This window comes from Prionailurus bengalensis, chromosome C1 (genome assembly GCF_016509475.1).
Source record: "Prionailurus bengalensis isolate Pbe53 chromosome C1, Fcat_Pben_1.1_paternal_pri, whole genome shotgun sequence".
NCBI lineage: Eukaryota > Metazoa > Chordata > Mammalia > Carnivora > Felidae > Prionailurus > Prionailurus bengalensis.
Genome location: NC_057345.1, coordinates 127,784,721 through 127,800,624, shown reverse-complemented (window position 1 = coordinate 127,800,624; position 15,904 = coordinate 127,784,721). Strand labels below are relative to the sequence as shown.

The 15,904-nt window shown below is 38.1% G+C and overlaps 1 protein-coding gene across 34 annotated transcripts in view; it reads right to left on the bottom strand.

The window, feature by feature from the left end:
- The window catches only part of R3HDM1 (R3H domain containing 1), a 208,592-nt gene that overhangs the window by 45,386 nt on the left and 147,302 nt on the right, over nucleotides 1-15,904 (bottom strand). For all 34 annotated transcript variants that reach the window (XM_043573293.1, XM_043573307.1, XM_043573308.1 and 31 more), the window contains 2 exons: nucleotides 8,496-8,650; nucleotides 3,291-3,442 (listed from right to left, as the gene is read on the bottom strand). In XM_043573293.1, coding sequence (XP_043429228.1) covers nucleotides 3,291-3,442; nucleotides 8,496-8,650 — 307 coding nt within the window. The remainder of the gene's footprint in view (nucleotides 1-3,290; nucleotides 3,443-8,495; nucleotides 8,651-15,904) is intronic.

Here is a 15,904-nt window from a genome sequence, read left to right as displayed (position 1 = left end):
ATACTGTCTATTTCATTAGAACCTACCACCTAACCTAATTTCAATACCTGTGTTTTTTAGACGTGTATGTATTTATTTGGGCAGGAGGCTAATGTGACAGAATGCACACTCTAGAACGTGAACACTGGTCACCTGGAGGTGAGGGCAGAGTGGGGCCTAATGATTAGCCTTCATTTTACACACCTTTGTATTGATCATTTAACTTGTGCCAGCAAGTATAATTTATTTTGTAGTAAAAATATTAACGAAAAATTTAAGAGCATATAGAGGTTGCAGACACAAAATAGTAACATTAAGGCCAATAACTGTACATAATTGAGAATAATATATATGTACCAATACATAGTGTAAGTTGGCCTCTGTCATTAAAGAAGTGTATTCAATTCACTATGCATTTACCGAGCTTCTACCCTGGGCTAGGCCCTGCTCTAGGTGCTGAAATATTCAGATAAACCTCTGCTCTGCATGTAAACACTGGAATATGTAAATAAAATATAATTTATAGAACAAATCTAGATATATGAAGGAATGGTCTCTATAATATTAGCCCTTGGATTGTAATACAATCATCTAATTAATAAATGCCAACAGTTGATCTTTACATTGGAAATCTGAAATATTATAGCAATTTGCTTATTAAATATTGCCCAGAATCACCAATAAAATTTCAGTAAAGAATGCTGTTACATTTTTTAAAATGCTGTTATAGTTAAAAATTTTTTTTAATTTAAAAATTAAAAAAAAAATAACGTTAGTTACAGAGGTTTTCCACTCAAAGGTATCCTTAATCAATTCTGTGTACGACTTACACTCCTACCTAATAACTAGCATAAAAGGTATCAGGATAAAAGTATGACAGGATATACATTCTTGCTTTATGTGCCATCCATTCCATTTCTCACATTGGTAATCTGTAGTTGGAAGAGATCAATGTAGTTTGTTACATAGTAACCAATCACTACTGTCAATTTACAGCTAGCTTATTTCAAACTTCTCTTACTCTTCTCTTCTAGGTCTATGCACTAAACTGAGTAATTCCCAAAAGTTTTTCTCAAGATTAAAGTTGGAGGGGGATCTCAGTTCTCTTTTAATTGCTGGGCTTCCAAGCTATTCCTCAGGCCAAGGCCAGCTCCCCATATTTTTATTTTCTTGTGGAAGCAGGACCAGGAACTAAAAGTTCATATGGTTCTTTCCAAAGTGTAGTTATTAGCATTCTACTTGACGGTTTTTAGATCCTGCCACCATTTTTTTTTAAAGTTTATTTTTATTTTTGACAGAGAGAGAGAGAGAGAGAGACAGCGTGTGCTAGCATGGGTGGGGGAGGGGCAGAGAGAGAGGGAGACACAGAATCCGAAGCAGGCTCCAGACTCTGAGCTGTCAGCACACAGCCCGATGCGGGACTCAAACTCACAAAACGCAAGATCATGAACTGAGCCGAAGTCAGACGCTCAACCGACTGAGCCACCCAGGCGCCCCATCCTGCCATCATTCTTAAAATAAGGTTGAATTTAGGGGTGGGTAGTACAGAGCTGTGCTCTTTCCAATCTATAGACACTCCCAGGGCCAGCTCCCTCGGAAGTCGAGACAAGATTGCTTTTGTTTCAAAGGAATGATAAATATAACATGGGAAAGTTTTTATAAAGTCTAAGCCATCTTTATAGGTCCTTTTAGACTTGATCTTCTTTCAAGAAAGCCCCTCTACCCAGCATGCAAGCCTATAAAACTTACAAAAGCAGGGGTCTTTTGATCTCAAATAAGTCACTGTATTAAGTAATATCCCCTTCTCTCAGCTTCAACAAAACGTTACACTTTGGTTCAAAAAGCAGATAATTCACAGCCATTCTCACACCATCCATTTCACTTGTGTTAGCACAAAATTCTGCTTCTGACAACTGAAATCCTGAACTGGCATTACAGACCCCAAATTTACATAAATCAGAAAAAGAAGTTCAGATTGGGAGCATTTCTCCTTATTTACAGAATTTAAACTTACACAACAAATGGGAAATTTAACACAGTATACATTTCTTTTTTTTAACTTTTTAACGTTTATTTTATTTTTGACAGAGAGAGAGAGAGAGAGAGAGAGCGAGCGAGCATGAGTGGGGGAGGAGCAGAGAGAGAGGGAGACACAGAATCTGAAACAGGCTCCAAGCTTCGAGCTGTCAGCACAGAGCCCGGTGTGGGGCTTGAACATGCAGGGACAGTAAGATCATGACCTGAGCCGAAGCTGGATGCTCAACCAACTGAGCCACCCAGGCACCCCAAACACAGTACACATTTCTATTTTCAGTTTGTAGCTGCTCTACCTCAAAGACACAACCAACTTGCTAATTAAAAATCCTGGGCCTCTTCAATCTGCGACAGTCACAGAGCTGGAAAGGGCAAGGAAATAAGCGAATCGTGTGTGTGTGTGTGTGTGTGTGTGTGTGTGTGTGTGTGTCCTCTGTGTGTGTGTGTGTCCTCTGTGTGTGTGTGTTGTGTCTGGTAACAAATAAGAGAGCCAAGTCTCCATTCTCCCAAGTAGATTCAATGAAACACGTCTGTCAATCCTTCTCTCACCCCTAAATATCATCACCGGTAACCATAACCGGTGCCAACCTCTAACCAGCAATGAAAACTTAGGTCTTCCTTCTTGAAAAGAGCAATGCAGTTCCTCTGGCAACCTTACAGGGATGTCATGAGAATAAATCAAAGACTGTAATACTTTCTGAATAATGGACTAAAGTTACCCAATTCAAAGGAAGATTACTATTTATATCACATTAGGCTTATCAGAGAAGCTTCTGTTCTTCCAAGTTGAAGCAGCTAAAGAAGTAGTTTCATAACTTGTTTTTACACAGAGCTATTATCATTTGCTTCTTCTATATGCCTGTCTCCTCTTACTGATGAAAAATGAGTTCCCTGTAGCCTGAAAAATTTCAGTTAAGAAATTTTGCTGCTAAGGTTATACACAAGAAATATTCTCCCCTGACTCCTTACAAAAACCTTAAATATTAAATGCTCCAAACTCCAAGGTCTATGGCCAACTACTGGTTAAGAGGAGAATTGCCTACTTTTAGGCACATGAGAGACGATTTGACTCTTGTTCAGTTTACATATGAAATGTTTTGCATATACTGATTCTGTTAAAAGAACTATTAGAAAAGTAGACTCTATCATAGTTTTTCTATTCTATATTAGACAATCACTTCAGGTCATGCTCTTTACTCAATTTTAAAATTAGCAACAGACCATAATCATGATAAACAATGAGAAGCTATAGGATTAGGTTTCTTGGTCATACTCACCTTAAATTACTTTGCTGACCAGGAGGAATGACACTATAGTAAACTGGCATTCCTGTTGTGGGCATAGATCCTTGATTAGACTGATTAGGGAACATAACAGGCTGCTGATAAGTCTGATGGGCAATTCCTTGAGAACTTTGAGGCAGTGAAACCTAAAATTTGAAAGACAATTTAAAGGGAAAAAGGTTCTTCAAAATCTGGCAAATGTTAATGTCTCCAGCCTCCATAAACTTTTCCAGTATCAACATTTAGGAATAAGCTAAAACTGCCAATCGGCTGTCATGATAAATTAGCTACAGTACCACAACTTTATTTCTGTTCTTTTCAGCCAGCTATTATTTTTGGCTAGCCTTTATCAGTTGTATAGTAGGCTAGATGTATTAGGTTATAAACATAAAATGTGACTTATGTCCTTAAGTAAAACTTGTTTTAAAAAAGAAATGGTTTCCAGAGGCACCTGAGTGTTGCAGTCAGGTGTCTGACTCTTGATTTCAGCTCAGGTCATTATCTCAGTTTCTGGGTACAAGCCTCGGGTCGGGCTCTGTGCTGACAGTGCAGAGCCTGCTTGGGATTCTCTCTCTCCCTTTTTCTCTGCTTCTTTCCCACTCACATGCACTTTCTCTCTCTCTCTCAAAATAAATAAACTAAAAAAAAAAAAAAAAAAAAGAAACGGTTTCCAAACACTGATGACATTTCCAAATATGGATGATGATTTGATGTGGAAAAAGTAATACAATACAGTTTGTCTCAGGCAGAGCTAAGTAAAACTCAGGTAGGGCACCAGGGAGATACACTGCATCATAAAGAGTGTGACTTTTGGAGCTTAAGATAAACAGACATGGTATAGACTCCATTCCTTGGCTATCTATGAGACTTTGGGCAAATGACTTAACTATTCTGAGGATCATCAGCTTCGTATCTGAAAAAATGGGATACTACCTCCATCTTATGGGAGGCATTATCTCCACTGTAGTCTCTATTTACAGGATCTAGCACAGTAGGCATCTGGTGAATAGCAGATCTTTCAGTTCTGTTTTCTATATTATCTACATAGAAACCACATGAACAGAATGGGTTTCTCAGTACACTGGTTTCTCTACTTTCTAAAATAGAAACCATGGACACAATTGGCTCTTCTGATGTTGTTGTTCTAATGGGTTTTTAATTCATAAATGTGCCACAACATAACGGGTGGATTATAATGATTTTGGTAAATAGGGCCAATGTAAAAGCTTCTAAAGGTTATGATGATGATGATGATGTTAGCAATGGTAGTATCAATAGTAGTAATAGTAGGATAGCGATGACAATGGAAGTTAATATTACTGACTAGTTACCATCACACATCAGGTTCCATTCTAAGAACTTTACGTGTGTTATAATATTAAGTCTTCCTAATAACCTGAAAAAGGTACTTTTATTATCCCTGTTTTATAGATGGGAAAACTGAGGTTAAGTAACTTGCCGAAGGTTGTATAGCTAGCAAGTAGGGAAGTTAAGATTTGAACCTATGGGGGCGCCTGGGTGGCTCAGTCGGTTGAGCATCCAACTTTGGCTCGAGTCATGATCTCACAGTTGACGAGTTCGAGCCCCGCATCTGGCTCTGTGCTGACAGCTCGGAGCCTGGAGCCTGCTTCCGATTCTGTGTCTCCCTCTCTCTCCCTCTCCCCCACGCATGCTCTGTCTCTCTCTGTCTCAAAAATAAAGATAAACATTAAAAACAAAATATTAAAAAAAAAAAAAATTTGAACCTATGCCCTCTGGCTCCAGAGTGTCAGCTCCTTAATCATCTCACTATTCTATCTGGCCTCTGTGATTTTGAAGTTGATTAACTTTTTTTTTAAGTTAATTAATTTATTTTCACGGAGAAAGAGAGAGTGTGCAAGTGGGGGAGGGGCAGAGAAAGAGGGCACCAGAGAGGATCCATTGTCAGCATCCCAAAGTCTGATTCAGGACTTGAACTCACGAACCCTGAGATCATGACCCGAGCTGAAATCAAGAGTCAGACGCTTAGCCGACTGAGCCACCCAAGCACCACTGGAAATTGATTAACTTCTAAGTCTTGCCTGTATAACATGTTACTGAAATGCAAACCAGTCTTTTTAAAAAACACAGTAATCCTTTATTACTTTCAAATTTGGCTCAATTATTGCAAAGAAAGTTACTGGTTTGATTTATCCAATTCTGAATAACTCTTTTTGTCTACTGAGGGAGCGCAACATTCTAAAATTATTATTTATGATAGTATCTAAGTTAATATATATGGAAGACAGATCCAGGGAAAATGACACAGCTCAATCTAGATGATTTAAGCTATAGAATAATCTACAACTAGTGGTAAAGAAAAAACTGCAGTACCAAAAAAGAGAGAGGGAACAGTACTTGAGACCTATGGCCACCAAATACAATCTCCTAAGGACAGATGATTTTTCTGGCTTATTTTTCAGATGGCATTTTATCACCACCTAGCCTGTCTATGAGAGGTAGTAGGAATTATAAGGCAAGTTCTTAATGCTCTATAGAGCCATCCTTCTCATAGTCTTTTACCCAGTTTGAAGATTATATAAAATACCTTGAGAAATGATTTATAACTTGTAAAAACAAGTATGCTATAGAAATTATAATTACTGTCTTAGCACTGAAACATTTTCAATATCTAGCTCTTTTTAAAGAACTATACTAACAAGTCTGTAATTTATTTAAAAATTGTATCAGTCACACCAGACTGTGAACCCCCTAAAGGTGAAGGGCAGATCTTATTTTCACAGTGCCTGGGTACTGGGTTAGGAAGCATGATCAAGGTCCTTGACAAGGGAGAGTTCCTGCTCTGGTACTGATCCTGTCTAATGTCTATGGAGAAGTAGGGGATGGGCAGTCTCATGTGCCTGGGCTCAAGTACAGAGGATAAGGAGTAAAAAGAATGAGAGACTGGAAAGAAAACAAAAATGTAAAACCTAGTTTTCTTTCTTCCTTAGTTGCTTTCTATTATCAGGAAGCTAGAAAACTAGACATACTGTTAGTGCTCACTAGCCCTTCCTTGACAATTCTGTAGTTTACATTTAATTTCAATTTAAAATTTCTGGAATTAGGGGCGCCTGGGTGGCGCAGTCGGTTGGGTGTCCGACTTCAGCCAGGTCACGATCTCGCGGTCCGTGAGTTCGAGCCCCGCGTCAGGCTCTGGGCTGATGGCTCGGAGCCTGGAGCCTGTTTCCGATTCTGTGTCTCCCTCTCTCTCTGCCCCTCCCCCGTTCACGCTCTGTCTCTCTGTGTCCCAAAAATAAATAAACATTGAAAAAAAAAATTTTAAATTTCTGGAATTATATGGAATATGCTAGCACCTTTGCTCATATCCTTCCCCATCTCCAGGATTTCTTCATAACCAACTTATGCCCATAATTTTCTTTTAAGAGCTAGTTAAAGGTTTTTACCTTTCCAGAGAACTTCTGTATTTAAGTTCCTAATTGGTTCATGGTTTTATTTCATAATCCTGTTATGGGACTGTATACATCACCAACTTGTTTACATGTACATGTATCTTACTAACTAGTCTTATCTTTACCTCATTGAGATGAATGAAAATGGTCTTTGGATTTCTTAACAATAGACTCAGGTATGGAAAGCCATTAGGCTAATAAAACAAACTCACTTGCAACTTATTCCAGAAGGATGAAGGAAAGGTAAAACAAATTTCTGAGAATGTGTCATATTACACTAAATATACCTGACCTATACATGAAACAATAGGTATTTCTACTTTACAACTATAAATTAAAATCCACAATACTTTTTTAAAAAAATGTTTATTTTTTTGAGAGTGAGACAGAGCACTGTCTCAGAGGCAGAGAGAGAGGGAGACACGGAATCTGAAGGAGGCTCAAGACTCTGAGCTGTCAGCACAGAGCCTGATACAGGGCTTGAACTCACGAACCATGAGACCATGACCTGAGCCAAAGTTGGACGCTCAACCGAATGAGTCACAAGGCGCCCCCCAACGCACTTTTTACATAGAAAACTCAAATAGTTTTATGACTTTTATTTATTTACTTTTTTAAAGTTTACTTTCCGGGGCGGGTGCGGAAGGGGCAGAGAGGAGTCAGAGGGTCTGAAGCGGGCTCTGCAATGTCAGTAGAGAGACCAATGCGGGGCTTGGACTCATGATCCGGGAGATCGTGACCTGAGCCAAAGTCAGACAGTGAACCAACTGAGCCACCAGGTGCCCCAGTTTTATGACTTTTAAATAAATAGAACCAATAATAAAAAAATTTTTTTTTAATTTTTTTAAAATTAAAAAAAAATTTTTTTCAACGTTTTTATTTATTTTTGGGACAGAGAGAGACACAGCATGAACGGAGGAGGGGCAGAGAGAGAGGGAGACACAGAATCGGAAACAGGCTCCAGGCTCCGAGCCATCAGCCCAGAGCCTGACGCGGGGCTTGAACTCACGGACCGCGAGATCGTGACCTGGCTGAAGTCGGACACTTAACCGACTGCGCCACCCAGGCGCCCCTAAAAAAAATTTTAAAGTGTAGTAGTTCTCTGTTAAACTATATTCAGTATTCTGTACAACAGTTATTCTGTGCTTGTGTAAATTGTTCTGGGGAATATAAAGACAAGATACAGTTCATAACTCATTTTATGTAGTGACCAAAAGTCCACAACATTTTTAATACATGATATGCCATTCCTTTCTAGGACTGGTGGTAGGGAAAAAGATCAGTTCCATGGAAAACCTGACATTCTTTTCTATTCTATCAACACTGATTTATAGTTTGTATTCTGCCTCACTCTTTTAAATACCTCCCTCTCCCTCTATTTTCCCTGTCATCCCCCTCTCAACAAGACTTTCTAAGGAGCTGAAGAAAAGAATCAGATACTAGGTTGTTATATGTTTCTATCATTGGAAACATAGACAATGCCAAAGAAAATTTTCTTGCCAATACCAATGTGGTTCACGTGGTAGTACACATTTAATTATTTATAAAAATTAAAGAATTGAATGAATAAAGCAATACAATGAGGTAAAACAAAATTGCTATAACTAATACAACTCTTATATATATATATGTATATATATATATATATATATACTATAAATTATGTATCACAGAATCATTTCCCCTATAATAAGAAAAGAAAGAAGATGCACTGTAGCTATATATTTTATGTATTTACCTCTACCCAAAGATGCTAATAGTGACAACATACCTGGTATGATGGCACTGAAGGATATGGGATGACTACTCCTTGGATCTGATTTCCAATGCTGTTGGGCTGGCCACCAACTAGACTCTGACTCTGGGGTTGCTGAACTCCAACTAGTCCTTGGTAGTTTTGCTGGTGGTTGGGTATAACTTGATAACCTGTAATGGCATAAGGAGTTAAACCTTGCTTTGAATTTAATTTTTTTTCATCTAACATAATGTTTTTGTGTTTTAAGCAAATACTTTTGTGTTTTAAGATGACAAAAAGATAAATAAAAATAAAACAACAGAACTGTTAAAATAGCAAATTTAAAAAACCCTCATTATGAGAACTAACATTTAAAGGATTTACTGTATAGGTAACTCCCAGCTGTATTTTTTCCCACTTAAAATACATTCAGATAAAATTTGTGTACAAAGATTTCCTTTGTAGTTAAGGAAATTTATATGGTTTACATAGAAAATTACTATTCAATGTATATTATGACAACTATATATGACAACTGATTTCTGAGGACCAGTACTGGCTATATAATTTCTGGTCCCTGTGCAAGAGGAAAATGTAGGGCTGCTTGTTGAAAAATTATTAAGAATTTTAGTTGGTAACAGCAGAACATCAAATCAAACACAGGGCCCTGTGTAATATCAGAGGTTGCATGCCCATGAATCTGGCTCTTCTGAAAACCAAAAGTAGGAAAGAGGAGAACCACTTTTATAGAATGGTTGTCACACTAAGACAGGCATCCTTATATTAGGAATATGTAAAGGGCACAAGAAAAATGGAGTTATTTAGCAAGTTTTTAGATCATTTCCTTAATGTATTATTAAGGTCACTTGACAGAGAAACAGGTCCTTAAAGAGATTAAGTAATTTACCTGAAGTCACACATGAAACACCTAAGGGACAACTCTTCTCTAAATTGAAGGCACTATTAGTAACTTAAGTAGTAAATTAAAAGTATAAGTTTATTTTTATCAAGTGAATTCATGAGTTATTTAAACAAGAATCTCCACAATGATAATCTCTGAGTAGTAATTAATGCATTAAAAAAAAAAAGAATCATATTTTGTCTCTTGACACCAAGAGGATTCCTTTAGGTAAACCCATTATCTCAAAATTAAGTAAATTACTAGAAGCTACCACAAATCTCTTTCTTTCTTTCTTCTTTTTTTCTTTCTTTCTTTCTTTCTTTCTTTCTTTCTTTCTTTCTTTCTTTCTTTCTTTCTTTCTTTCTTTCTTTCCCTCTCTCTCTCTCTCTCTCTCTCTCTTTTCTAAGAAACCAGATAAAAATAACCATCCAGCTTCAGGGTATTTGAAAAGTTTCTACAAAGATGAACCAAACTATAGTATTGCCCATGCAAATTTCTACAACTAAAGGTCAGTGAAATGATTTCTCTGGTAATACTATAAATATATTTTGCTATATTATAAATACCAGTTTTCATTTCTATGCTTATTAATCTCTTAAGCAACAGACATGGCAAAGATCCCATCTCAGGTACTGACTATAAATAACAGTATCAATGTAGTTGTCTGGGAGCCTCTATGATTCTGCTCAATGACTAAATAGCTAAATACAATCTGACATCAACCTTTTACAAAGAAAGAAATGCAAAGCATTATTTGTTAACTAAAAAACATATTAACAACAACAAAGTAAAAATCCAATTACAGTGAACTGTTTAACAGTGAACGGTTTTGTAAAATTATGCTAGGTCTATGGCAATAATGCTTTATGGCCACGTTATAAATGACTTCTGACTATTCTAACTTTGTACAGAAAATTTATATTCTAATCCTAGTCAGTAATGAAGTGATGGATAATATGCTATTTCCTAAACCTTTCTGTGAGTGAATTTTCTATAATACTTAAACTCACAGGCAGAAAAAGGAAAAGGGGAGAAGAAACTTACTTCTTGTTCTTTAGTCTAACAGTTAACATTCAACCCTCTTTACAGTTTATCAAATCACATGTATTTCAAATTCATGCTCTAAATGCCAAACACCATCAAACCATACGCTGACACATTTCCACACCTAGGAACGTAAAGGGCAGGAATGGAAATGGGATGTGAAGATATGATCTTTTCTTGTGTTGGAAATACCATCTCAGAATATACACACACACAAGCATATACTGCAGTGTCAGAATTTGGACTCAGCTCTTTATAGACTGGGAAAGTAACTTACGACAGACTCGTCAGACCTACAGTCCTATACAACTGAAAAGAAAAATGTAGATACCTGGCAGAATTCACTGTAATGTAATCTGACTTAAAAACCTCGACTTAAAGCAGTCACATCCTCCCAGGGAACTTCACAACTATTTCTCATACTACTTTTATAGTTTATTCAAAATACATTTGAAGTTACAGGTTACCTTGAAATAAAACTTTGAAAAAGAAAAGCCAATTTATGTGCAAGTGTTCTGATTTCCTTTATTTAAATTTACTAATTTCTGGAGATTCACACTGGAGCCTTCCAGCCTAAAATTTTCATTTAAAAAAAATTTTTTTTTAATGTTTATTTACTTTTGAGAGATAGGGAAGAGCATGAGCAGGGGAGGGGCAGAGAGAGAGACACAGAATCCACAGCAGGCTCCAGGCTCTGATCAGTCAGCACAGGGCCCGACGTGGGGCTCGAACTCACCAACCGTGAGATCATGACCTGAGCCAAAGCCGGATGCTCAACCGACTGAGCCACCCAGGCGCCCCCAGCCTAAAATTTTCTTATGAAAGAAACATCTGACAGAGAACACTTTCAATAAATAGCTATAGATTCCATGTCATAGGACACTACATCATGGAATGTGCATCAGTAAATTTCTAATGCTATTTTAGATTCCCTAATGCAACCTAATCCCCATCAATATCCATGCCACAGTGTATCTCCACACAAACGTCACGCATGTTTTGACAATGTGACAACATAACATGAAGTCTAAAACATCCGACTCCATCACCTCATCATTTGTTACATAGGGTATTAAGCTGTGAACCCAGGATGTTACTGGTGGGGATATAAAGAAAATAAGACATAGTCCCGTTTCTTTGAATTAGGTATTCTTAGCCCTGATACTATATTAGAATAACAGTATAAAAAACACAAAAATAGGAGGGTGAAATTAACCCTGAAAGAAGTAATACCATTTGAGCTTGGACTTAAGGAAAAAGAAAAATGTCAGGAAAAACTATAGGGGCACCTGGGTAGCTCAGTTGGTTGAGCGTCCAAGTTCGGCTCAGGTCATGATCTTGTGGCTTATGAGTTTGAGCTCTGCATCGGGTTCTGTGCTGACAGCTCGGAGCCTGCAGCCCACTTCAGATTCTGTGTCTCTCTCTCTCTCTGCCCCTCCCCTGCCCGTGTCTCTCTCAAAAATAAACATTAAAAGCAAATTAAAAAAAAAAAAAGTAGCATAAACAAACTGGGAACATATTCTTAAATAAAAATAGAGCTATTAAAAATAAGAATGTAGGGGTGCCTAGGTGGCTCAGTCAGTTGAGTATCTGACTCTTGATTTTGGCTCAGGTCATGATCCCTGGGTCATGGGACAGAGCCCTGTGCCAGGCTTTGTGCTGAGCCTGGAGCCTGCCCTCCCTGTCTTTTCCTCTCTCACCAAAAAACCCCCCAAAAAACAAAAAACAACACGTCAAACACTTAAAAATTTTTTTTTTTTTGCATTTATTTATTTTTGAGAGACAAAGCGTGAGCAGGGGAGGGGTAGAGAGAGAGGGAGACACAGAATCTGAATCAGGCTCCAGGCTCCGAGCTATCAGCACAGAGCCTGACATGGGGCTTGAACCCATGTACTGTGAGATCATGACCTGAGCTGAAGTCGGACGCTTAACCGACTGAGCCACCCAGGCGCCCCAGAACGTCAAAACACTTTATTTAAAAAAAAGAAATTTTTTTTTAACATTTATTTATTTTTGAGACAGAGAGAGAGCATGAACAGGGGAGGGTCAGAGAAAGAGGGAGATGCAGGATCTGAAACAGGCTCCAGGCTCTGAGCCATCAGCACAGAGCCTGACATGGGGCTCGAACCCACGGACTGCGAGATCATGACCTGAGCCGAAGTCAGACGCTTAACCGACTGAGCCACCCAGGCGCCCCATCAAACACTTTAAAAGAAAGTATCTTTCCTAAGAAGCCCACATTAATCTTATTCTAATTTTGTTCTTTGCCTTATTCCAGATGTTTTAAATGCTACAGATAACAATCCTAAGTGGCTCCTGCTGTGTCACATTTTACAAGCAGCCTGGACAAGGATGAGAGGCACAATGAGTTCCACTGCAGCCCTAGCAGATGGCCTAGGAGCAGACATCTGATCTCACTGCCAGCCACACGCACCAATAAAAAGCTCTCAGGGGACAGGACAGGAAGAGAGCCCGCCATTTTGGGAGCCCTGCAGCCTTGGCAGACAAAGTGGGGGCAGGCACCTGGTCTGCTGCTGGCCCTGCCTACCAACACAAGACTCTCAGGGGACAAGGCAGGGAATGCAACATGCAGGTCTGTATGGTGATCTGCTGAGGGCAGGCCTGTGGTCTGACCGCTGACACTGTCTAACTATAAGCCCACAGTGATCCTGGGCCAGTCTGGGCCCTAAACAGCACAGGGACCAAATCCTACCTACAACATGCAAAGTGGGCCATTACAGTCAAGAGGACTGAAGGCAAAAGTGGCTCAGCCACAAAAGCAGAGCACAAGCAACCCAGAGGAGCCACCACGAAGCACCTGGTTCTGGTAAAAAGGGGATACTGTGCTACTGAGCACCACTGGACCTCTTTTTCTTAAGGCCACTACTTTCAAGATCAGTAGACAGAGTTGACCTTCTTAATACACAAAAACAAACATGGAGAGTTAGACAAAATGAGGAGACAAGAATACATCCCAAATGAAAGGACAAAACTGCAGTAAAAGGGCAAAATGAACCTGAGATCAGCGATATGTCAGGATAAAGAACTCAAAGCAATGGTCATAATGATACTAACTGGACTTGAGAAAGAAAAAATGGACAAACTCAATGAGAATTTCAACAAAGAGAAAATATAAAAAAGAAACAGATGAAGAATTCAATAACCAAAATGAAAAATATACTAGAGAGGATTAGAGGATACAGACGAACAGATCAGTGATTTGGAAGGCAGGTAATGAAAAAGCAACAAACTGAACAGCAAAAAGAAAAAATAATAAAAAATGAGAATAGGTTAAGGTTGTTCAGTGACATCATCAGGTGTAGTAACATTTGCAGTATTGGGATGCTAGAAAGAGATGAGAGAGAAAAGGAGGCAGAAAATGTATTTGAAGAAATAATAGCTGATAACTTCTTGAATTTGAGGAAGGAAACAAGACATTCAGATTCAGAAGACACAGAAGGCCCCCAATAAATTAAACCCAACGAGGTTCACACCAAGACACTTAGTAATTGAAAATAGTGTCAAGAAGAGAGAAATCCATTTTATTTTTTTAAGGAGGCTCCACCCCCAGTGTGGAGTCCAATGCAGGACCTGAACTCATGACCCTGAGATCAAGACCTGAGGTGAGATCAAGAGTCAGATGCTTAACTGACTAAACCATCCAGGCACCCCTAAAGGACATTCTTTGAGTGGAAAGAAAAGGCCATAATCAGGAGTAACAAAATTATGAAAGAAAAAAAATTCATATGTAAATACAAACACAATCAAAGTGGTAGATTAATCACTGAGGGTAAAGCACAAAACCAGTAAAATAAATATATCTATGAAAATCAGTTAAGGGATCCACAAAATAAAAGGATGTGAAGTAGGGGTGCCTGGGTGGCTCAGCTGGTTAAGCGGCCAGATCTTGATTTAGCCTCAGCTCATGATCTCATGGTCATGGGATCAAGCCCTGCGTTGACCTCCTCACTAAGCATGGAGCCTGCCTGGGATTCTCTCTTTCCCTCTCTCTACCCCTCTCCTGCTCTCTTTCAAAATAGATAAACTTTAAAAAAAAGTTAAAAAAGGATGTAAATATGACATCATATACATAGAATGTGACGTGGAGGGGAGTAAAAATTTATTGCTTTTACAATAGGTTCAAACTTAAATCAACTATCAATGTAATATAGACTTCTATATGTATATTATATGTGAGACTAATGGTAACCACAAAACAAAAACCTGTAATAGATACACAAAAAATAAAGAGAAAGGAATCTAAGTATTTCACTGAAGAAAGCCATCAAACCACAAAAGAGGAGAGCAAAAGAAGAAAGGAACAGAGAACAGAGAAGAACTTACAAAAACAACCATAAAACAAATAACAAAATGGCTGTAAATATATACCCATCAATAACTACTCTGAATGTAAATAGACTAAAGGCACCAATCAAAAGACACAGGGTGAATGCATGGATAAGAAAGCAAGACCCATCAATATGCTGCCTACAAGTGACTCACTTCAGACCTAAATACACATGCAGACTGAAAGTTAAGGAATACAAATAAATGTACTGTGAAAATGGAAGTGAAAAGCAAGCTAGGGTAGCGAAACTCGTATTGCACAAAACAGTCTTTAAAACGAAGATTGTAACGAAACACAGAAGGACACTGCATAATGCTAAAGGGAACAATCCAACAAGAGGTTGTAACAATAATAAGTACTTATGTACCTAACTTTGAAATTCCTACATATATAAAGTAACTATTAAAAGATATCAAAGAAGAAATGATAGTAATACAATAACAGTAGGGGATGGTAATACCCCATTTACATCAATGGATACATCCTCCAGATAGAAAACAAGGCAGCAGGAGCTCTGAATGACACACTGGATCAGACGGACCTATCAGATATATTCAGGACATTCTATACAAAAACAGGAGCTTACACATTCAAGTGCATGAGACAGTCTTCAGAACAGATCATGTGTTATGCCACAAAACAAATTTCAATAAATTAAAAAAAAAGTCATGTATTTTTTCTGACCACAATGGTATGAAACTAGAAATCAACCACAAGAAAAGATTTGAAAACATGAATACATGGGGGCTAAATAACATGCTACTAAAATGGCTCAACCAAGAAATCAAAGAGGAATTTAAAAAATACATGGAGACAGATGAAAATGAAAACACAATGGGCCAAAATATTTGGGATGCAGCAAAAGCTGTTCTAACAGAGAAATTTACAGCAATACAGGTCTATCTCAAAAGCAAGAAAAACTTCAAATTATCAATCTAACTTTACATCTAAAGGAGCTAGGAAAAGAACAAGGCACAAAGTCAGTAGAAGGAAGGAAATAATAAAGATCAGAGCAGAAATAATGAAACAGATACTAAAAACACAAAAGAATAGATCAATGAAACCAGGAGCTGATTCTCTGAACAGATCAACACAAGTGATAAACCATTACCCAGACTCACTGAAAAGAGAGAGAAAGAGAAAGAGAGAGAG